Raw genomic sequence first — 23,486 nt, 5'->3', positions numbered from 1 at the left:
CGCTTTGGCTAGTGTGTGACGTCCATTGCTATATTATCCTTTTGGAAGGCACCCCGGCAATTGCCTTATTGGTTCATCCAGAGTGCCGAGCTACCAACCGTCTGACTATATATATATATATATATATATATATATACACACACACATACATACATACATACCACATGAAAAGCCTGTGTTTGTCCCTGTGCACCTTACTCTGTAGGAGACCTCACAGTCCCAGTGCTGCCTCATTAAAAACCCTCCCATGACTGAGCTGCTGCTGCTGCTGTTATCTATGGGCCTGAGAAGCATGTAATGAGCTTCACCAATCAGAGCTCAGCACAAACATCTCAGCCTTTGCCCTCTGGTGCAAAGTGTCATGGGACTTAGTCAATTCCCAGTAATGCACTGCACACTTGGCTCCCAATGCTCAGCACCATTAATCATTGTCACATTGGCAGATAGGTGAAGCTGCAGCACTACCCCACTCCCATGCACAAAACCTTTAGCTAAATATTTTTTTTTTTAAATACATGCCAACCACAGGGGGCCCCTAGCTAGAGGGGGGCCCAGGGGCACTGACCTATTTTGCCCCCATTATAATCCGGCCCTGCACGCCACCACCCCCCCACTATAAACGTGAACCCGAAGCGTGGCGAGCGCAGCGAGCCCGCGAGGGGCGGCGGTAAGCGTCCTACGACCTTTTCATACCCCCACTATCCACGTCGGCGTGGAGTTGAGAATAGAATAGTGTGGCGAGCGCAGCGGATACCTGTGAAGCCCGCGAAGGGACGCGTTTACCTGTGAAGTTATCCTCGTCCGCTCGCCACGCTTCGGACTCGGTGGCTCACTGCGCTCGCCACACTATTCTATTCTCAACTCCACGCCGACGTGGATAGTGGGGGGATGAAAAGGTCGTAGGACGCGTACCGCCGCCCCTCGTGGGCTCGCTGCGCTCGCCACGCTTCGGGTTCACGTTTATAGTGGGGGGGTGGCGTGGGGGTGCATTTAACATTGTAAGCACCCATTAGGGTGCTCAAAAGCACCCTTTAGGGTGCTTATACGATTTTTCATTGCATAGGGGGTCAAAATCGCGTCGCATCGTATCGCATGCCATCCGGTACATGGCATGCGATGTGATGCGTTCATCGTGCAATGTACATCGGGGGCGCCGCTATAATGCACAAGTACCACTTCTAGTTATGCCACTGACTGTGTCAATGTCTGTCATCATTATCATCATTATCAGTGATCAGCTGTGATAAAGTCTGCTTTTTGACCTTGCCCATGTCGACCTAATGCTTGTGTCGACCTAATGACCTGTCAGCCTAAACCCATGTCGACCTAGACCCATGTCGATCTAGACCATCCCGTCCTTCAGGAGATACATTTCTATTCATAGTTACATAGTTACATAGTAGGTAAAGCCAGGGCCGTAACTAGGGAAGAGGGGGGTGCTGGGGGGTCACGCGCACCAGGCGCTGGAGGGGGGGGGGGGGGGCGCTGTCAGGTCCGGGAGACAGCCAGCAGGGTTTCGGGGACTGATGTAGCCCGAGTCCCGCTGCTGGCCCGCCGTATTGTAACTGTGTCTGTTAGCTAACCTGTCGCTTGCGAGCGACGGGTAGCTCGCCGGGTGCTCAGTGGCTCGGCGCTTACTTTACGGTAAAGTTTACCTCCTGCCGGGCTGCCGCTGTGTAGCGGTTCCTCGCTTGGCGGCAGGAGGTCAAATAGTGACCTCCTGCCGCCAAGCGATGACGCGCTTCCCGACGGCGGAGAGGCAGGAGGTCACTATCTGACCTCCTGCCGCCAAGTGAGGGAACAGCACACAGCACAGCAGCACTTGCCTTCCTATCCCCAGCGCTAGAAATCGCGCTTTATTCCTCTTCCTCATGCCTCATGACATGCCGTCAACGCCGCTGCTCCTCCCAATCATCTCCCTGCATCTGGTAATCGATGTTTTATTTTTAAACTGTGTCTGACTCCAGCCTGCATACCTACTGATGTATAATGGATACCATGTGTGCACTATGGCAAATGTTTAATGACATTAAAGTTTAATGAGTCATTAAACATGTCATATGCCACACACATGATGCCCATTATACATATGCCCCACACCTTGATGCTCTTTAATAAGGAGCATCAAGGTGTGTGGCATATGTATAATGGGCATCATGTGTGTGACATATATGTTTAATGGAGCATCACGCTGTGGGGCATATGTATAATGGGCATCATGTGTGTGACATAAGTTTAATGGAGCATCACGGTGTGTGTCATGTATAATGGGCATCACAGTGTGCGTCATATGTATAATGGGCATCACGGTGTGTGGCATATGTATAATGGAGCATAACGGTGTGTGTCATGTATAATGGACATCACAGTGTGCGACATATGTATAATGGGCATCACAGTGTGCGGCATATGTATAATTGGCATCACAGTGTGCGGCATATGTATAATGGGCATCACGGTGTGCGGCATATGTATAATGGAGCATCATGTGTGGGGCATATGTAGAATGAGCATCCAGGTGTGGGGCATATGTATAATGGAGCATCACGGTGCGGATCATATTTATAATGGGCATCACAGTATGCGGCATAGGTATATTGGGCATCACGGACTGCACTTTTGGGGTCATGTGTATCTGGCACTGCACTATTGTGGGCATATGTGTATCACACCTCCATTTTCCATGGCCGCACCCCATGTGGCTACAGCTCTTAGAGAGCTGACCATGCCCTCATAGCGGAAAAAATGGGGGATGTAGCCTCGCAGGAGTACCACGGTAGTAGGTGAACGCTCTAATTTTGGGCACGCGCAGATGTCTCCTCTCCTCTGCCTCCAGTATTGGGAGGTATGTTTGTGACATATTGGACATTGCAGTGTGTGGCACATTGTGTATCATTCAGGGACAGTGTTCTATCCAGTGGCAGCAGCAATTAACCATTGCTTATAATGTGTACTGGGGGGGCATTACGGTTTGTGGTGTAATGTGCTCTGGGCATTACGGTGTGTGCTGTAATGTGTACTGGGCATTGCGGTGTGTGCTATAATGTGAATTGATACCACTATGTGACCACACCACTTCTCCCCCCCCCCCCCAAAAAAAAAAAAAACATGCCCTAAATTTTTAGCGCGCGCCATCGGTGCACACTGTCCCTGTTTTCAGGTTCATATAGTTTCTAGAGGGATCATTTATAAATATATAATTCATTTCAGAATACAGTGTATATATAATATATGATATATTGTCTTGTTTGTTGGTTTAATATCACCCTTCTGTTGTCTGTAAGCATATATATATATATATATATATATATATATATATATGTTTAAAAGCTAGTTTCGGCCCTGGTAAGGCTGAAAAAAGACTTGCGTCCATCTAGTTCAACCTGGTATAGATATCCATTGCTGATTTGGTAGGTTCTGATATTTTACAGACAGATTATATTACTTATTTGTACCCATGGATGTTTTTCTCCAGTAAATGTTTGTCCAACTTTGCCTTGAACGCATTTAATGAGCCAGCCGTTACCACCTCTCTGGGAAGAGAGTTCCAGAGTTTGACTGTTCTGACCGTAAAGAAATTCTTTCTACTAGCTGAATGAAATCTTTTTTCTTCTAATCTATACTCATGCCCTCGTGTCCTAGATTCCTTTCTAGTAGAAAATAGGGTGTGTGACAGTTCCTTAAATTGGCCCTTGATATACTTGTACATGTTGAGCATGTCCCCCCTTAAACGTCTCTTTTCTAATGTAAATAGTCCCAAATTGCTTAATCTCTCCCCGTAGCTTAAATTCTCCATTCCCCTAATAAGCTTTGTTGCTCGCCTTTGGACTTTTTCTAATTCCCCATGCCCTTGTGCCTGCTCCTTACCCTGTGCCTGATGCCTACCCTGTGTCCCCTGTTCCTGGTCCTTACCATGTGCCTGATGCCTACCCTGTGCCTGCTCCTTACAACCTTGTTGCCCCCATGCCTGCTCCTTTCTCCGTGCCTCCCCTCCCCCCCCCCCCCCCCCCGTGCCTGCTCCTTACCCTGTGCTCCAGGAATACAGCCAGCGGGCCATGAGAAGGGTGGATGGCAGCAGCAGGAAACAGAGGAGCCGATCCAGCGGCAGTGCGGGATCCCGGAGGAGAACCAGCAAAGCAGCCGCCAATCAGTGGACGGGAGAGGAGGGGACCAGCAGTGCACATCGTCCAGAGTAGCACTGCGCCTCCTCACCCCACCCCGCAGTTTTTTGTGAACTCTGGCCCTGGCCCTGCACGTCACTCGGCACAGTGGGGAGCCGGGAGTAGGCTTGGGAGCAGGCAGCCGGGAGCGGGTGGGGGAGCATGCAATGCTGGCTGTGCAGGGCGAGCTGGCGGTGCAAGCACGGCTCCGGCGCCCTCTGATCTTCCGGCGCCCAGAGCTCTTGCTTCGTCGGCTCTGCCCTCACTATGCCCCTGCACAGACCACAGTGGCTGGTAGGATTAGGACTCTGTACAACCTGATCCCGGGGGGAAAGGAGTACAGGGAGACTGGACCCAGCATTCCCAGAGATCTGATGCTGACTGAACAAAGTCTGCCCCGCATGTCTGTGTGGGAGAAGAGTGCAGAGAAGGCCAGCAGCTTGAAATCCAGAGAAATCCTGCCCTGGGCTGGGAAAATGTGCTACAGGGGGAAGAGCTTACCTCCCCCTATGCTGTATTAAGCCCCAGGATGCTGGCCTGCAGGGCAGCCCCCCTGCCAGCTATGTTAACTCCCGTTAGTCTAGTGGAGGGAACAGGCAATTCACAGAGCTCCCTCCGGCTGGTCTCTGCAGCCGAAGGTGGAGACTAGATTGACGTGACTCCCCACAAACTGGAAATCAACTTACCTGCCGTCCCCAGGTCCCTGGCTATAGTCTGGGTGGCAGTGACGGATGCTAGTTACCCCTCCAATGGCGCCAGCTAAAATCTAATTAAACTAGAAGTTTAACTGTTTGGTGCCCAGGTCAACGTAACTTACAAACTGTAATGTGACTCCTGTGGATGGCTATGAAGAGGAAAAGAAGAACACTAAGGCCCCTTTCACATGCTCCGGCTACTGCCGGGCGGCAAAACCCCGCACGGCAAGATCCGTGCCGTACACAGAAGTTAATAATGGACATGATTGTGTCCATTCACACAGGACGGCCACGGCCCGTCTGCCCGGTTGCAGCCAGATGTCACCACTGGAAGGGACGGCTGCCGGGCTGTGGCCATCCCCACTATTGTAAACTTCTGTGTGCGGCACGGCTTCTTGGCCGTGCGGGGTTTCGCCGCCCGGCAGGAGCCGGAGCCTGTGAAAGGGGAATTAGGCTGAAGAACAAACTGTGTTTTCACATATCCCTGAGTATACGGGTACAGTATGCACATTAGCTTTGGCTAACATTTATGACACTGCACTTCCACAATTCCTGCAACCTCTGCAAATGTGGGGATGAGAAGTACAAGTAAAGTTGGTGATATAATATAAATTGAGGATGCTGGTGTGGATGTACAGTATAACAGGATGACTGTATATTTGTATACTATCGGATGCTGAAGAAGATGTTGATTATTATTGTAAATCAGCCACTGGTGTTAACAGTGCTTGCTTGTGATAAAAAAAAGCCATTGGGGTGCCTGGGCATAAGACCAAAAAAAGACACATTTTGGTTGCTTAATTATTTTTACTCAAAACCTGACATTTGTGAAGGCATCTGTGCCATTTGTGAGGCCTGAGATAGGGACATAAACAATCTAGACACATTCACACTGTTATGTCATTCGCAGTGAGTTCATGCAACTTATTTAACCAAATTATAATAATTAGTAAAATAATAACAAGCAGTCCAGTATCAGCTCTCAGCTGTTTGGGCCAGCACAGACAATCTCCATCACCAACACCCTCATTGCTCAATTGAGAACTTGAAGTTTTCAAGTCAATAAAAATTGTTTGGAAAAAAAACCTTACCTTCCATGTGCTTTCTTTTCTCCAGCTGTGTTTGAGCTATTTCACTCAATAGAAGAATGCCTTGCAAGAGCGAATGGTCCATAGTTATGTCCGGAGCTAGAATAACTGTACTTGCAGGAATCAAAGAACAGGCCTGAGGCATTTCTGAAGCTGCAATCAGTGCATTCATACCAGCCAATGGATCTTCGGTTTTGATATCCACATAATTCATACTGGAAGGTTCAGAAGACACATATTCCCCTTTATAGCTGAAAGCTCCAGGTTCCACAACATTTTTGATTGTGTCTGTAAATTCTTTGCTTGTTAACATATTTAAGTCACTCACTTTATTTGTTCTGTGAGATTGTTCATCATTCTGTGGCATGGTGGCCATATTCACTTCACTATTAACAACATGGCTGAATGTGTCACTGAAATCAGTCTGAGTTGAAGAAGTCCCTTTTCCATTGTTCGTGTTCACATTTGAAATGCAAGATGGAAGACATTCCACTAATGTTTTATGTTCAGACTCCCCTATAATTAAAGGCTCTACTTCCTGAAACAGAGCATTTTGAGATCCCATAGCATCTGTACAATGTCCTTGACCCTCAAGCCTTTCCCTACATGTAACAGCACTTACATTTTCTATTTTAATTATGCCACTCGTTGTTTTTCCTGTCTCAAAATCCTTTAAAATGTGAGCAGTTTCAATGTGATTAGTACTTAACTCAGGAAGACTAACTGAAGTAAAATGTTCTTCATCCACAACATCTGTTGGTTGGGTTATATAAGATTGGTGCTGTTGAATAGTGGGTGAAAATGACTGGAACGAAAATCCATGTGTAGTATCTGAAACAAAATATATATATTGTTATATACAGAAAGGACTTCAAGAGTGTTTGTTTCATAACTTCAAGATTAGCTAAGCAATGAACATTTATTCCATCACATCTGTATATTTTAGAGTTTAGGTCAGGCATATCCAAACTGTGGCCCTCAAGCTGTTGTGAAACTACACATCCCAGCATGCTTTGCCATAGTTTTAGCATTCCCTAATAGCAAAATTGTGGCAAGGCATGATGGGACTTGTGGTTTCAGAACAGCTGGATAGCCATAGTTTGGTCATGCCTGCTTTAGTTATATAATGTATTTTTCACAAAAAAAGATCTATTCATTCTATAGCAGTAACCAAATTAAAATACTTAAGTAGACTATACCTGCAAGATTATAGTCGTATGTGTCTAAAATCACAACAAATGGATTTAGTTGGGGCCTTTCAGATATCTTTACCAACTTAGAAAAACCATGACTGGAAACAAACCTTGAGATGGAGAAGAGACATCCTGGTTTATATCCATATTCTTTATCGACTCTTCAGGAACTTCCATTTTGGTTGACATAATTGTAGTGGGAGGTGTAATGCACAAAGAAGTTAGTTTGGGAATCTGTATCTGAGGCTGTTCTTCCAGCTTATTTGACACTGGGAAGGATTTGACAGGGATGGACGAGGGTCTAAATACTTTGTTGCAGGAAGTGGAAACGGATGAAGAAATCACCTTTTTCTGTAATGATCCTGTACTGGATAATACATTTTTTTTACTGGTTTCTGATGTCTGATCCACAACTTTTTCTTCCCCTAATTTGAATTGCTCCTAGATGAAGATAAAATATATATATATATCATGTTTTTATTCTGAAGGAGTCTATCATTCTAAGAATAGTGCCTACAATTAAGCAGAGGATTTTGTCATGGCAAAAATAAAATGAAACAAGTAGTTGGTTGACACAATTGGCGAGATGTAATAGGGTGCGATTATTAATCATGTTCCGAATTTGCACTAAATCGCATGTTTTGAAATCTCTATTTTTTTTGGGTTAAAATTGCAAATGTAATGGAATGTGAATTGCGTTGTGAAAAATGTGATGATATGCGATTTGGTGCGATTATTGGTCATGAAGGTGTGCAAATTAATGCACATGTGCAATTTTTTTAGACATGGTAATGTGTGGTTTTCAGTAAAAAATGTTAAAAAAATGGAGTGAGGTCTCTCCCCCCCCCTTCTTCCCGAGAATAACTAATCCCGGCACAAAGAATTCAGGGGACTAAAAACATAGGAGATCCCCAGGATTTCTAAAATCAGCACCAGACTCAAGGGCCAGTCCTGTGTTCCCAAAATACGAGGGACAAAGGGGGGTATTCAATGTGTCGCCGCTATTTCCAACGGGGAAAATAGCAGCGGCTCCCTATTCAATGCTGTCTTTAGCGACAGCATTGAAGCGGGATCACCGCAGAACGGCCGTGGATTGTCGCGATCCCGGCCGCAGATCGACAATCCACGGCCGGTTTCGCGGCCACGCCCCCTTTGCGCCGATTGAATCCCGCCTGTCGTTCAGCTGTCTGCCTGACCGCAAACGGGCCAGGATCACGGCTGTCGGCAGGGATCGACAGCCGTGACCCTAGATTGAATACCCCCCCCAAAATGAGCAGGGGTCCCCCTTATTTTGGCAACAAGCACCAGGCCCCCAGGGTAATGACACAGCTGGGGAGAACTTGTTATACAAGTTCCCTTGGCCAAAGCATTAATCGGTACTTATGTAATATCTGGGCTCCCGTTTTTCTTATGAGACCGCGTCCGCTCGCCACGCTTCGGGCACGGTGTCTCGCTGCGCTCGCCACACTATATAGAATCAACTCTGTGCGTAGTTGGATAGTAGGGGTATGAAAAAATGGGGTGCATTTAACATGGGAGCCCAGATAATACATAAGTACCCATTAATCCCTCTTGCTGATATGCCTGGGGCTGTCCCCGGGTGCACAAGGTTGATTGTATAATTATAAAAATATAAATAACTATTCTATATTGTTGTGGCACTACAGCACCGTGTGCAAGGGCACTACAGCACCGTGTGCAAGGACTTGAAGAACCACAAGTCCCAGCATGTGGGCATTCGCCTATGGTGCACCCTCACCTTCTGTCATATATAAATACCAGGGATTCCATCGGACTAGAGGAGAAGAAGCAGACTATGAGTATAATATATAGCCCATCTCCATGAGAAAGTGGAAGTAAATTTTCTGGATGACCTTCAGTATAGCAGAAGGGCTAGATTGTTTCCATATTTGCGCTAACGTTGAGCGGGCTGTGACAAGGATGCTCGCCCAATGATTAAAGAAATTAACTTTTTATAAAAATACCCGTCTGTGGTAAAGTGAAAATAAGTTACTGATAAAATTGATGTAAATAAATAAAACATAAACATTTAAAAAAAAATAACATTAGTATTAAAATATCGTTTCAAAATAGTCCTACATGGCTTCAAATATGTATAATAATTAAACTCTGTCACTAACATAGAGGCATTTGAAATAAACATCCATATATTTTTCAAATAGACATCTATGGGGAAATCTACTAAGATGGGAGTTGTATTTCCCATGGGAGGTTGCTATGGGAAACCAATCAGAATCTACTTTGGTACTTGTGGATTATCACGGCTTCCATCGCATGCCATCGCATGCCATATATAGTGGCATGCGATGGCATGCGATTTTTGCAGTTTTTAACAGGTTTTTTTTACAAAATCGCAAATTCTTTAACCCCTTCCCGACAATTGACGTACATTTACGTCATGGTCGGGAAGTACTTCCCGACACATGGCATAAATGTACGTCATGGATGTAAACTGTCACCGCGTCTATAGACGCGGTGACAGTTTGGAGATGTCTGCTGTCCCTGACACAAAAACACAAAATGCAGATCTGGCTCAAAATTTTTCATTTTCACAAGGAATGAAGGAGACAAAGCACCCCAAAATCTGTGCCCCAATTTCTCCCGAGTATGGCAATGCCTCACATGTGACCAAAAAATACCAGTTGGGTGCATGGCAGGACTCAGAAGGGAAGGAGTGATATTTGGATTTTGCAGCACAGATTCTGGTTGAATGACCCCTGAAGCACCCATACAGTGGAACCCCCCCACAAGTGACCCCATTTTGCAAACTACACCCTTCAGGGAATTCATCTAGGGGTATAGTGTACATTTCAAACCCCCAGGGGTTTCACCAATTTTGATACAACTGAGCTGTGAAAATGAAAAATTAAATTTTTTCATTTGCACAGCCCAGTTGTATCAAAATTGGTGAAACCCCTGGGGGTTTGAAATGTACACTATACCCCTAGATGAATTCCCTGAAGGGTGTAGTTTGCAAAATGGGGTCACTTGTGGGGGAGGTTCCTAACTTTTAGCATCTTATGGTGCCTAGAAACCTACATGGTGCCTAAAAAATAATCTCATAAAAAGGAGGCTCCAAAATCAAGTAGGTGCTCCTTCTATTATGAAGCCTGTGGTTTGGTCACCGTGCACACTAGGGCCACATATAGGACATTTATGAAAACCAAAGAATTGGGGGAATCAATTTTTAGTCACATTTCTCTAGTAAAATCTACTGTGTTTCTTAGAAAAATGTATTAAAATTGAAAATCTGCAAAAAAAATGAAATTTTGAAATTTCACCTACACTTTGTTTTAATTCCTGTGAAACACCTAAAGGGTTAACAAACTTCCAAAATGCTGTTTTGAATACTGTGAGGGGTGCAGTTTTTGAAATGGCATCATTTATGGGGGTGTCTCACATACAAGTCCCTCAAAGTCACATCAGAACTGAACTGGTCCCTAAAAAAATCAGTGTTTGAAATTTTCTTGAAAATTTGAGAATTTGCTATTCATATTTTACGCCTCCTAGTGTCCAAAAAAATGAAAAGGAAGTTGAAATAATGATGGCAACATAAAGTAGACATATGGTCTATGTTAGTTATTAACTATTTTGAGTGGTAAGATTATTTGTCTCACAAGCAGAAAATTTAACATTTTGCAAATTGCTAAATTTTCCATTTTTTTCCGACATTTTGGTATTTTTCACAAAAAAACACAGACTGTATCGACCCAAATTTACCACTAATTTGAAGTACAATGTGTCACGAAAAAACAATCTCAAAATCACTGGGATAAGTAAAAGCAAAAAAAAGTTATCCCCACTTAAGTGATACATGTCAGATTTGAAAAAAAGGGCTCTGTCAGGAACGCAAAAACTGGCTCTGTCAGGAAGGGGTTAAAAAGAACATTCAATCCCGACCTTTTTCCACATTGCCAACTGCGCATGCAAGAAAATAATATTAAATGTGAACATGCTCAACTTTAACATGTTAAGCATTTCAACATTCTGAATGTCGGCACGATAGATGTCAACCTTCTATACCACATCCTTGACATGGAGTAAATAAAAAGCATATTTTGTGGAAAATGAAAACTGATAAGGGGGCAAAGGAAAGATCAAATATGGTAACTCAGATCCTGTTTGTTATTTGGTTGCTCTACCAAACTAACATGTCAGCAGGAAAAAACACTTCTTTCTGTTATATCGCAAAATAAAGAAGTTATTGCTGCTTTTACAAAATGTACTAAAAGTCAGTTTATGGAAGAAATGAAAGCTATGGTGGCAGCATTTTTGTGAGAAAGCATGATGGCCACTACCAAGGACTAAAAGCTGAGGTTTTTTTTGCTGCTAATCAAATAAAAAAATCGAGCAACCTGAGGTTGTCTCTATGCTTATTCACACATTCTACTGCAGCTTCCAGATGCTCCTAGTGCATGCACAGTTAGCTGTAACTGAAATATTGCAAGTTTTCTCTCACCCATGTGCAATGGGGACACCCAGTAGTTATTACTTATTGCATCAGGACTGATGATGTTACATAAATGGAGTTAACTGGATGGGAGAAATACTGTAAAAATGGGGACTCTCCTTTTTAAATACATTGCTGCTCCAAGACATCCTGCATGGCTCTACCATTAGGTAGCTTTAGGCAAGTGCCTGGGGGCTCTAGAATCCGGCTATTACAAAATTAAGGATGACTCTGAAAGAGGCATCCTTGTTGGACTGAATGCAAATTGCAGGTGTTTAACTTCTAAGAAGTCACCTCCACACTTTCAACTGAGGTTGGAAAGTCAGTATTTATGTGTGTGTGTCTGTGTGTGTGTGTGTTTGTGTGTGTGGTGGTGATGGTGGGTGCAGTAAGCTACATTTTTGTCTAGGGTGCCAAAAAACCTTGCACTGGCCCTGTTTATGGTTCATATGATTGGCGATGCAGGATGTCTCTTTGGGCCTTATTCTGGTTGGTGCGGTTCTGTCCGCGTGCGGTCGGTCCGCTGATGTTTGGTGTTTGCGCATGTGCAGAGGCATAGCTGCGCATGTGCGAACGGCAGCCACGTCCAAATACTGCATGAATTTTCTAGACTCCGAACAGGGGGAGGAGAGGGGCGTGAAGGGCTGTTTCGGCTCATTACCATATGTGTACGCCCAGAGTTTCATGGATGTTCCCATGAAAACGCTGGGCGTACGTATGGTAATGCGGCCATGACACACGTGTGGGGGGCGGACATATGACATAGCTGGATTTCAGCTGCCCACCCATATCCCTGCTTTTGCACGGAGAAATGCCCCAGTGGTCTGGAGCACTCGGTGCTGCCTGACCACTCGGTCCTGCATCGAATGATGGGGGAGGTTCTCAGAGATGGAGGAGGTGTATACACGAGAAATCCACTCGTGCTCCGTGCGGTCAGCGGCTTACCGCATTCGGACGCAGTGAGCGGTCCGTACGGAAGGCGGGGCTCAGGACGCTCGGTCCTGTCCGCATATTCGGATCCGACCGCACCGACCAGAATAAGGCCCTTTGTGCAGAGACAAGTAAGATGCTAAATCACCCCCCCTTACATAAACTCGGGAATGTTAATATTCATCTGTTTTCCAAATGACAGACTGGTATTGAAAGTAGTAAACCAGGGCCATACCATAAATTGTTCATTTCTGTGATAATCTTGAGAATTAAGCTGGGTCCTCCTGTGTAGTTCTTTAGCTTCCAATTGTGAGCTTTTCTGCATTTCTAGAAGGTCTAGTTCTGCATGCCTTTGCAGATCAAGAGCATCTTTTTGGTCACTCCTCTGTGATTCCAGAGCTTCCAGCTGTGCACTCCTGTGCAAATCTATAGAGTGTGCAGCTTGCTGCTGCAGTAACATATTATAGAGTTCATGCTGTCGCATCAGCTGCTGTTGAGATAAAAGCTGAAGCTGATGTACGTGCTGCAGGGAGCTGCGTGCTGAGGAATACATAGAAGGCCAAAGTGAAGGTGTCTGATCCAGTATTTCTGCTGAGAGGCAAAAAAAAAAAATTAAAATTGAAAAAAAATAAACACATCTATCCTCTGTGTGCTATATAAGTCATGTTACATAACGCGTGAGCTCCAGGTGACTCGAATGCAACAAGCATCTCTGCAAGCAATTTTTTCATTAAAATGCATTTTATTCACTTTAAAAGTATTTTCTTTTAGACAGCAAGTGTGAAAAGTACTGTAATTTGATTTTTCATGTGTGTATACAGAGGCTCATGTCAAACTTTACGCACAAGGCTGGCTCATAATAAAGAAAAACACAATATATATATACAGTATACACCCAGCGGCGGATCGTACCTTATTGGGGGAGGGGGCTGCCTATGGCTGCAGCGAGGGTGCTGCTATTCAGGCACCCCCTCCCCCTGTTGCCGCCACTGCTGCTGCCTAGTCTCCCGTCACGGTCCCTGCGTCTGTGCTGTGATGAGTGACAGGTGCCGGGACTGGCGCATGCACAGTACACACGTGTACCGCGCATGCAGCCAACTTCTATGGGCTGCTTGGGCAACGGCCCGTAGAATCAATCTTGGTCCCGGCGCCTGTACAATGTAAGTTACAGGCACCGGGACCAGTGCGTGCGCAGTACCTATATAGGTACTGTGCATGCGCATATGCCGTTTTGCATGGCAGCCCGCACAAAGGCGTCCTGGAGGAAGGGAACACCTCCCAATGGGACTGCCTTTGTGACTCGCAGGTCGGACTTCCAATTGGAAGTCACTGCCAGTCACAGTGAACCCAGTGCAGTCTCACAGACTGCATCTGGATTCACTACAGTGGCGGATTTTACCTGGGGAGGCTGCAGCCCTGCAGCCCATAGGTAAAAACCGCCACTGTATACTCATACTGTACTTACTTTCTGGCTGCCCTCTCCTCATCGCACGGACCAGTCAGATCCATGCAATGCAGGCCTGTGTAAAAAATAGAAAAAAAAAGAAAGAAAAAAAAAGGCGTGGAGTCCCTCTGCCCAGCATTGAGCCGGTCCTGGCTGCAGAGATACAGGGTAAAAAAAAGTTGGGGTCCCCCTGTATTTTTATAACCAGCCTTAGGCTCATAGGCCGGTCCTGGTTCCCAAAATATGGGGGCAAAATGACTAGAGGACATTTTTTTTAAGCTTCACCCTGGCCAAAGCATTAACCCCTAACTGGTCAGCACAGGCAGGGATCCTGGAGGAGTTGGGACCCCAATAAAGGGGTCCCCCCTCCAGGCTACCCCCAGCCCAGGCTGAAGCCCAGTGCTGTGGGCACCGGACTCGTCGATACAAATGTTTAAAAACCTATTGTGTTAAGTTATAAAAGCACAAGTTCCAGGAGGCCTCCCCCACATGCAAGTGGTAATTAAAATTTGTGCCTCCCCGCCACTAAAACTTGTGCGCCCCCCCCCCTTACGCCCCCTTATTTGCTGCATCTGCCGCTGCTGGCCCGCCAGATCCAGCAGATCCTCCTGTCTGCGGTCCTGGTGCTTCTCCTGATACATTTAAAATATCACTTGCAAAATGGCCACCGCCTTACAGCAGACAGTTATTTAGGAACAGAAAACCAAAGGTCTGGCGCTATATATCTAAGTGGGATGCAGTTTAAATCCCGGCGGTCGGGTTCCCGGCGTTCAAAATCCCAACGCCGGAATCCCGAACGCCAAAATCCCGACACTTTCTCCCCCCGTGGGTGTCCATGACACCCTCGGAGGGAGAATAAATTAGTGTGCCGAGCGTAGCGAGGCACTGGGCCCGCTGGGTGGCGAGCATATATAATAATAAGATAACCTCTCAAGGCACAACTTAAAAGGCAATATTTGGAGCGAAGCAAGAAAAATGACAATTCTAACGATTTATAAACGGGGTAATTTCATAGACTTCATTAAGGCCAAAAGGGGTTAAAGTATTTAGAGTCAGAATCCAGAAGGTCTCGTGTCGTAAGAGGGCACGATCCCTGTCCCCCCCACCCACACGTTTATTTGGGGTGACAATTTCAATCCGTTTCCATCTTAGACCTGAAGTATCACAATTAGGACAGTTTTTAAAGTGTCTGGATAAACTATGGTTTAACACTCCGTGTTTAATATTGCGTGTGTGTTCAAGAATCTGTGTTTTCAGATTTCTCTTAGTTTTCCCGATATATCGGAGCCCGCACGGACACATTAGGAGATAAACCACGAAGGTTGAATTACAATTAATAAATTGTTTCATCTTAAAATTATCACCCTGGCTAGAGTAAAAGGATAAGCCTGTGTCAATAAGTGGGCAGATCTTACACCTTCCGCAAGGGAAGCAACCCTTCAAATCAATAATGTACTTGAAAGCGATGCTGTGGCAGATGGAACTATATCAAACTGGCTTTTTGAGACAAATGACTTGATGGTCTTTGCTTTAGTAATAACAATCTTAGGTGAATCTTCCAGATGGACCCCCAATATAGGGTCACACTTCAAAATGTGTTAATTTTTCTTAAGAATATTAGCAATACGGCGCTCAGCATTGTTGTAATTAGTTATGAAAAGGCAGTCAAATTTCTTTCCATCATTCTGTTCCTTATTTTTATATACAAGAGTCTCCTCTCTAGTAGAGGCCCTCGCTTTTGATAATGCCGCTTCAACAACTTGTTGGGGATAACCCCTTTCTCTAAACCTTTCTACATGTGCCTGAACATCAAAAGTATCTAGATTAGAACAGTTCCTGCGTAAACGCAGGAACTGGGAGTAGGGTATATTATTCCTCCAAGGTTTGGAGTGGCAGCTTTCGTAATCCAAGTAACTGTTACAGATGAATCTGGGCTCGCTGTTGCTGGCGAACCGCCAGCAGCATGCTGCTGGCGATCCGCCAGCAACACGGCGCCTCTATCTGACTGAGACGCGCGTGCGTCCCCCACGCATGCGCGTCTCAGTATCCGGGCGGCGAGGCGGACGCAATACTGTCCGCCTCCCGTTCGAGGGGGCTGGGGGGGACCCGAGGCACTGCAGAGGGGGGGTTTGCGGTCGCCCGGTGTGGGCACCGGGCGACCGAGGGCAGCACCGTCGGAAGGGGACGTGCGCGTACCTCGTGCGCGCGCACCTCGTGCGCGTGCGTCCCCTTCCGCCATACAGATGGCGGCGGGGCAGGGGATGGCGACGCCATCGCCATCACCTGCAAAGATGAATCCCGCTACATCTGTACTGTCCACACTTTTAAAAAACGTACAAGTTTCTACATGAGGTACAACAGGGTAATTCTCCACACTCAAAATAAGGTCTAGATACTCAATTTTGGATTTCTGAAAGTTTGAGGTAAATACAAGGTTATAAGAATTTATGTTAATTGCTTCCATGAAGTTCTTAAAGGAGACTTCATCCCCCCCTCCAGATTAGTAAAATATCGTTGATATATCGACGGTAAAAGACGACATTTTCTGCCAGAACACCCAAAAGGAGGCGGGTCTCCCATTCCCCCATATACAGGTTCGCCAGACTGGGGGCACAGATGGTCCAGGTGGCCTAAACGAAAAGATCAATTGGAACAGCCTCAAGTAACTAGGTTCACTGTAATCAATTGTCATATTTAGCTTCTATGTGATTGGCTTCTATGTGATTATCTTAGACTGCAGCGATTTGATTTATATGTGTGTGTGTCTGTCTTTCTTGTATTATTCTTTATGTATGGTCATGTATGTAGTTTCTATATGAGTTTAATGTGTTTTGACTGATATTTTTTTGTAAATGTGGTGTTGAGGTTTTTTGTTCTATTTCCAACAGGGTGCTGAAGCGTGAGACTGCTAGGCTGTAGGTGGAACGCTGTACGTGGAACGCAAGCCGGAAGTTAGGTGGAATGCAGATGGCGCTCCCTGACCTCAGGAGGATGCGTCACTGGAAGCCGGGGGATGACAGCCCGGCGGGGAAGTGAGCAGACCAACACTTGATGATGGGGTATTTAGGTGGGGTATTTAGGTGAGGCTGCCCTCTCCTCATCGCACGGACCAGTCAGATCCATGCAATGCAGGCCTGTGTAAAAAATAGAAAAAAAAAGAAAGAAAAAAAAAGGCGTGGAGTCCCTCTGCCCAGCATTGAGCCGGTCCTGGCTGCAGAGATACAGGGTAAAAAAAAGTTGGGGTCCCCCTGTATTTTTATAACCAGCCTTAGGCTCATAGGCCGGTCCTGGTTCCCAAAATATGGGGGCAAAATGACTAGAGGACTTTTTTTTTAAGCTTCACCCCGGCCAAAGCATTAACCCCTAACTGGTCAGCACAGACAGGGATCCTGGAGGAGTTGGGACCCCAATAAAGGGGTCCCCCCTCCAGGCTACCCCCAGCCCAGGCTGAAGCCCAGTGCTGTGGGCACCGGACTCGTCGATACAAATGTTTAAAAACCTATTGTGTTAAGTTATAAAAGCACAAGTTCCAGGAGGCCTCCCCCACATGCAAGTGGTAATTAAAATTTGTGCCTCCCCGCCACTAAAACTTGTGCGCCCCCCCCCCTTACGCCCCCTTATTTGCTGCATCTGCCGCTGCTGGCCCGCCAGATCCAGCAGATCCTCCTGTCTGCGGTCCTGGTGCTTCTCCTGATACATTTAAAATATCACTTGCAAAATGGCCACCGCCTTACAGCAGACAGTTATTTAGGAACAGAAAACCAAAGGTCTGGCACTATATATCTGAGTGGGATGCAGTTTAAATCCCGGCGGTCGGGTTCCCGGCGTTCAAAATCCCAACGCCGGAATCCCGAACGCCAAAATCCCGACACTTTCTCCCCCCGTGGGTGTCCACGACACCCTCGGAGGGAGAATAAATTAGTGTGCCGAGCGTAGCGAGGCACCGGGCCCGCTGCGTGGCGAGCATATAAAATAATAAGATAACCTCTCAAGGCACAACTTAAAAGGCAATATTTGGAGCGAAGCAAGAAAAATGACAATTCTAACGATTTATAAACAGGGTAATTTCATAGACTTCATTAAGGCCAAAAGGGGTTAAAGTATTTAGAGTCAGAATCCAGAAGGTCTCGTGTCGTAAGAGGGCACGATCCCTGTCCCCCCCACCCACACGTTTATTTGGGGTGACAATTTCAATCCGTTTCCATCTTAGACCTGAAGTATCACAATTAGGACAGTTTTTAAAGTGTCTGGATAAACTATGGTTTAACACTCCGTGTTTAATATTGCGTGTGTGTTCAAGAATCCGTGTTTTCAGATTTCTCTTAGTTTTCCCGATATATCGGAGCCCGCACGGACACATTAGGAGATAAACCACGAAGGTTGAATTACAATTAATAAATTGTTTAATCTTAAAATTATCACCCTGGCTAGAGTAAAAGGATAAGCCTGTGTCAATAAGTGGGCAGATCTTACACCTTCCGCAAGGGAAGCAACCCTTCAAATCAATAATGTACTTGAAAGCGATGCTGTGGCAGATGGAACTATATCAAACTGGCTTTTTGAGACAAATGACTTGATGGTCTTTGCTTTAGTAATAACAATCTTAGGTGAATCTTCCAGATGGACCCCCAATATAGGGTCACACTTCAAAATGTGTTAATTTTTCTTAAGAATATTAGCAATACGGCGCTCAGCATTGTTGTAATTAGTTATGAAAAGGCAGTCAAATTTCTTTCCATCATTCTGTTCCTTATTTTTATATACAAGAGTCTCCTCTCTAGTAGAGGCCCTCGCTTTTGATAATGCCGCTTCAACAACTTGTTGGGGATAACCCCTTTCTCTAAACCTTTCTACATGTGCCTGAACATCAAAAGTATCTAGATTAGAACAGTTCCTGCGTAAACGCAGGAACTGGGAGTAGGGTATATTATTCCTCCAAGGTTTGGAGTGGCAGCTTTCGTAATCCAAGTAACTGTTACAGATGAATCTGGGCTCGCTGTTGCTGGCGAACCGCCAGCAGCATGCTGCTGGCGATCCGCCAGCAACACGGTGCCTCTATCTGACTGAGACGCGCGTGCGTCCCCCACGCATGCGCGTCTCAGTATCCGGGCGGCGAGGCGGACGCAATACTGTCCGCCTCCCGTTCGAGGGGGCTGGGGGGGACCCGAGGCACTGCAGGGGGGGGGGGGTTTGCGGTCGCCCGTTGTGGGCACCGGGCGACCGAGGGCAGCACCGTCGGAAGGGGACGTGCGCGTACCTCGTGCACGCGCACCTCGTGCTCGTGCGTCCCCTTCCGCCATACAGATGGCGGCGGGGCAGGGGATGGCGACGCCATCGCCATCACCTGCAAAGATGAATCCCGCTACATCTGTACTGTCCACACTTTTAAAAAACGTACAAGTTTCTACATGAGGTACAACAGGGTAATTCTCCACACTCAAAATAAGGTCTAGATACTCAATTTTGGATTTCTGAAAGTTTGAGGTAAATACAAGGTTATAAGAATTTATGTTAATTGCTTCCATGAAGTTCTTAAAGGAGACTTCATCCCCCCCTCCAGATTAGTAAAATATCGTTGATATATCGACGGTAAAAGACGACATTTTCTGCCAGAACACCCAAAAGGAGGCGGGTCTCCCATTCCCCCATATACAGGTTCGCCAGACTGGGGGCACAGATGGTCCAGGTGGCCTAAACGAAAAGATCAATTGGAACAGCCTCAAGTAACTAGGTTCACTGTAATCAATTGTCATATTTAGCTTCTATGTGATTGGCTTCTATGTGATTATCTTAGACTGCAGCGATTTGATTTATATGTGTGTGTGTCTGTCTTTCTTGTATTATTCTTTATGTATGGTCATGTATGTAGTTTCTATATGAGTTTAATGTGTTTTGACTGATATTTTTTTGTAAATGTGGTGTTGAGGTTTTTTGTTCTATTTCCAACAGGGTGCTGAAGCGTGAGACTGCTAGGCTGTAGGTGGAACGCTGTACGTGGAACGCAAGCCGGAAGTTAGGTGGAATGCAGATGGCGCTCCCTGACCTCAGGAGGATGCGTCACTGGAAGCCGGGGGATGACAGCCCGGCGGGGAAGTGAGCAGACCAACACTTGATGATGGGGTATTTAGGTGGGGTAAGTACAATGTATTGCTGATTGCTGTGCCCTGAAGAAGAGGTGTATTCCTCGAAAGCCAATATACAGTCATGTTATGAAAGCCAATATACAGCCATTTATTTCGATCCGAGAGCAAAACGAGTTAGAGGGTCATTGGTAGCTGTAATTTCCAATCCTACACAGGACAGAACGCTATTTCCTGCAACTATGTTTTGCTCATATTCGGGCAGATGTATTAAGCTTTAACAAGAGATAAATCCAAGGGTGATAAGGAGAGATGAAAGTCCAGCCAATCACCTGCTAACTGCCATGCTACAGCCTGTGTTTGAAAAAAGTCAGTAAGGAGCTAATTGGCTGGACGTTTATCTCTCCTTATCACCCTTGCATTTATCTCTTGTTAAGGCTTATTATTATTATAATTATTATTATTATAATTTTATTTATAAGGCGACACAAGTGTTTAAATGTAAGTAGTGAGGACTCAATCAACATACAACTAGAGGCTTGAGGCCAATGATGGAGATGAGTATGCAGACGAAGATGGTCACTGAGTGTTGGAGTATAGGAGAGCTGTGAGTGAAATGTGAAGAGAAGTGGGCTTTGACAACAGGAGGGAAGAGGGCCCTACTCAGACGAGCTTACAATCTAGAAGTAAGGGGAGACAGACAGATTACAAGAGGTGCAAGCGAGTGGGTGGTGGTTAGATAGCAGGATGTAAACAGGCAAGGGGTCGGAGAACCAGCTGGCTTAATACATCTGTCCCATTGACATCTACAAGCCGTTTCATACTGGGCATCTAGTGTACTGGACGATCAAAGTGCCACTGAAAGAGAAGTTCCAGCTCCACTAACCTGGAAGGAAAAAGTCCCTTTTACATCCAAGAGACTTGAGAGCTAAGCTGACAGGTTCGGGTGAGAGACGCACCACAGCCCCACGTCTCCTTCCATTTATGGTGGATCCGTATGCTGACAGGACATCCAGACGCTAGACACAGGCAAGTGTGAGACGCCGTGTCGCATCAGTCAGCAACCCCATTTAAACTTCCATCAACTAGATGGGGCAAAAGGGAGACGGCACGCTCACCTTCCAGGGTAACATCACATCAGTGTTAACACCTTATTGGGGCCCCCTGCTGTGAGTATCGCGAGCCCGGTACCGCAGTGGTAATTTGTGGCACTATATTCGTTCACTAACCTACACAGCAATTATTACAATATATATTAATGACTACCCACCTGGCATATTAAAGACAGCCTTTTACAGTATAAATGTCAAGTAAATCTTAAGTGCATTCATTTTTGCATAGAAATTAGCAGTGTTTTACATTGGTAAATTGGATATTTCTTTTTATATGTTTTTTAACATACATATTTGATATTTTAGGCTTTGAATGTATGTTTTTTATTTGTGGTGGCCACCATATTAAATGATCTTTATTGTTATTGAAATAAATATATTTTATGTATGTCAATTAAAGAAGCAGTGTGAATTCATATATGTTGTAAATAGTTAACCTAGCCCAGAGCTTCCACCTTCTTGTTTGCACCTACCATAATGCCAATGAAACATTATGCCACCCACTGTAATTCCCAGTACACATCATTCCACCACTGTAATATTGTTGCAAATGGGATCTACATGCTCATTGCCAAGGGGACTTGCATGCTTGCTGCCAAGGTGTTTGTTGCCCAGGAAGTTAATTTTTAAAAAGCAATCTTCCTCCACCTAGGATGAACACTGCCTGCAGCTGGCTCTTGCTTAGTGTGGCACAATTGCAGGCAGAACTTGCAGGTCACGGGGAGGTGAGGTGACCTGAATCCGAGCAGGTGGGAGACCAGGTGGGTGGGAGGTGGTATGGATAAGGTGGGAGACCAGGCGGGCAGGAGGGGGGAGACCAGACGGGCGGGAGGTGGGATAGAGCAGGTAGGAGACCAGACGGGCGGGAGGTGGGACGGAGCGGGTGTGCGCGCTATGCGCCATGACATCTAAAGGTCATAGCTGGGCCGGGGGGGCTGACATTATGAAGCCGAGCAAGGCAGCACCGCAGGTCCATCCACGCAGCAGCAACACCTTTTATGTCCCCAGCCGCCGTGATCTGTTTGGCGGGCTCAAGAATGGTGGCAGGCAAGTCATGAAGCAGTCCTGACCACCACGGGTGCTGCTGCTGAAAATCCATTTTGCGTCCTGGGAACTATGAAAAGACCGAAATGTCGATTATGGCAGTAAGAACGGCTACAATCTTGATCGGGCAAAAAAATGAATTGAGAATATGGCTGTATTCTCCTGATTCAGATTTTCCGATGCCATTCATATTTTGCTGCCGAATTTATGGTAGCCAAATATGTACGAGCCGCTAGCATCTCACGGATTAGTCAGATGCAGGAAGTGGGGCATTAATGAGCCCGCTGGGTCTTGTAGTTCTACAACATAACTAACAGTCAAAGAAAACACAGACACACACAAATAAAGAACAACTTTAATTCATACTACAATCACTCATACATACTTACCTACAGTACAGTATATGGTACACCGTAGGTGTGTCTTCTTCTCCAATAGTAATACATAGGGGTACCTGTGAAAGGAAATTATACTCACTCTGGCATAGATCGGTCCGCACGTTCCATATAGCACCCACAGGTGTTAAAAAAACCCGTAGCTTCGCACCATTTGAACATAAGGAGCCGCTAGGCTGTTTACATTTGCAGCTCCTCGTTCAATGGCTCCTCCCCATAGATGGCCATGTTTTTACCCCCCTGTATTTCTGCAACCAGAACCGGCTCAATGAGCCCTAGGCTGGTAATTGCCGGGCAGGGGGGACCGCATGCCATTCTTTTAAATTATTAATTCTATTTTTTTACACAGAGAAGCCTGCATGAATCTGACTGAACAGTGCAAGTGTGGCACCCCAACCTGGGCCACCCCTTTCCGGCAGGGATAGGGTTAAAAAGTTACTAAGCAGCCATGTACCTGTTTGCACAAGCCCCAGCGGCAGGAGCTCAGGGGTTAATCCCCAGATCAGTGAGGGTGCCAGAAAACGTCCCCAGGCTGATTGACAGCACTGGAGGATGTATGGGAGCAGAGGGGAAGTGAGGCGTGACAGTGGAGGAAGAGGTCAGGGGTTGCAGCACGAGGGAGATAGGAGAGACTGAGCGTGCAGGCTGAGAGAGGACAGCGTGGAGGAAGACGCTGAGCAGCCCTGAGGTCCAGAGATCAGCAGCGTCAGCTGGCCAGAGGAAGGAGCCGGGCAGAAGCTGGCCGAGTGAAGAGAACAGGTGGGCAGCTGCAGAGAGCCGGCAGCCTGGAAACAGTGCGGTGTGCAGCAGAACCCGGAGGAGGCAACTGAGTGTGGCAACGCTGCAGCAGCAACGCCCACACTAGTGTGCCCTC

At 46.1% G+C, this 23,486-nt stretch overlaps 1 protein-coding gene across 4 annotated transcripts in view; it reads right to left on the bottom strand.

Annotated features, from left to right (window-relative positions):
* Nucleotides 1-23,486, bottom strand: part of TNRC18 (trinucleotide repeat containing 18) — a 351,855-nt gene that overhangs the window by 190,612 nt on the left and 137,757 nt on the right. For 3 of the 4 annotated variants that reach the window (XM_083153575.1, XM_083153577.1, XM_083153573.1), the window contains 3 exons: nucleotides 12,773-13,128; nucleotides 7,247-7,577; nucleotides 5,947-6,774 (listed from right to left, as the gene is read on the bottom strand). In XM_083153575.1, coding sequence (XP_083009701.1) covers nucleotides 5,947-6,774; nucleotides 7,247-7,577; nucleotides 12,773-13,128 — 1,515 coding nt within the window. The remainder of the gene's footprint in view (nucleotides 1-5,946; nucleotides 6,775-7,246; nucleotides 7,578-12,772; nucleotides 13,129-23,486) is intronic. The other variant, XM_083153574.1, reaches the window with a different exon arrangement.

Source organism: Crinia signifera, chromosome 7 (genome assembly GCF_055691185.1).
Source record: "Crinia signifera chromosome 7, ASM5569118v1, whole genome shotgun sequence".
NCBI lineage: Eukaryota > Metazoa > Chordata > Amphibia > Anura > Myobatrachidae > Crinia > Crinia signifera.
The sequence above is the reverse complement of the archived record's forward strand: the minus strand, read 5'-3'. Positions and strand labels throughout refer to the sequence as shown.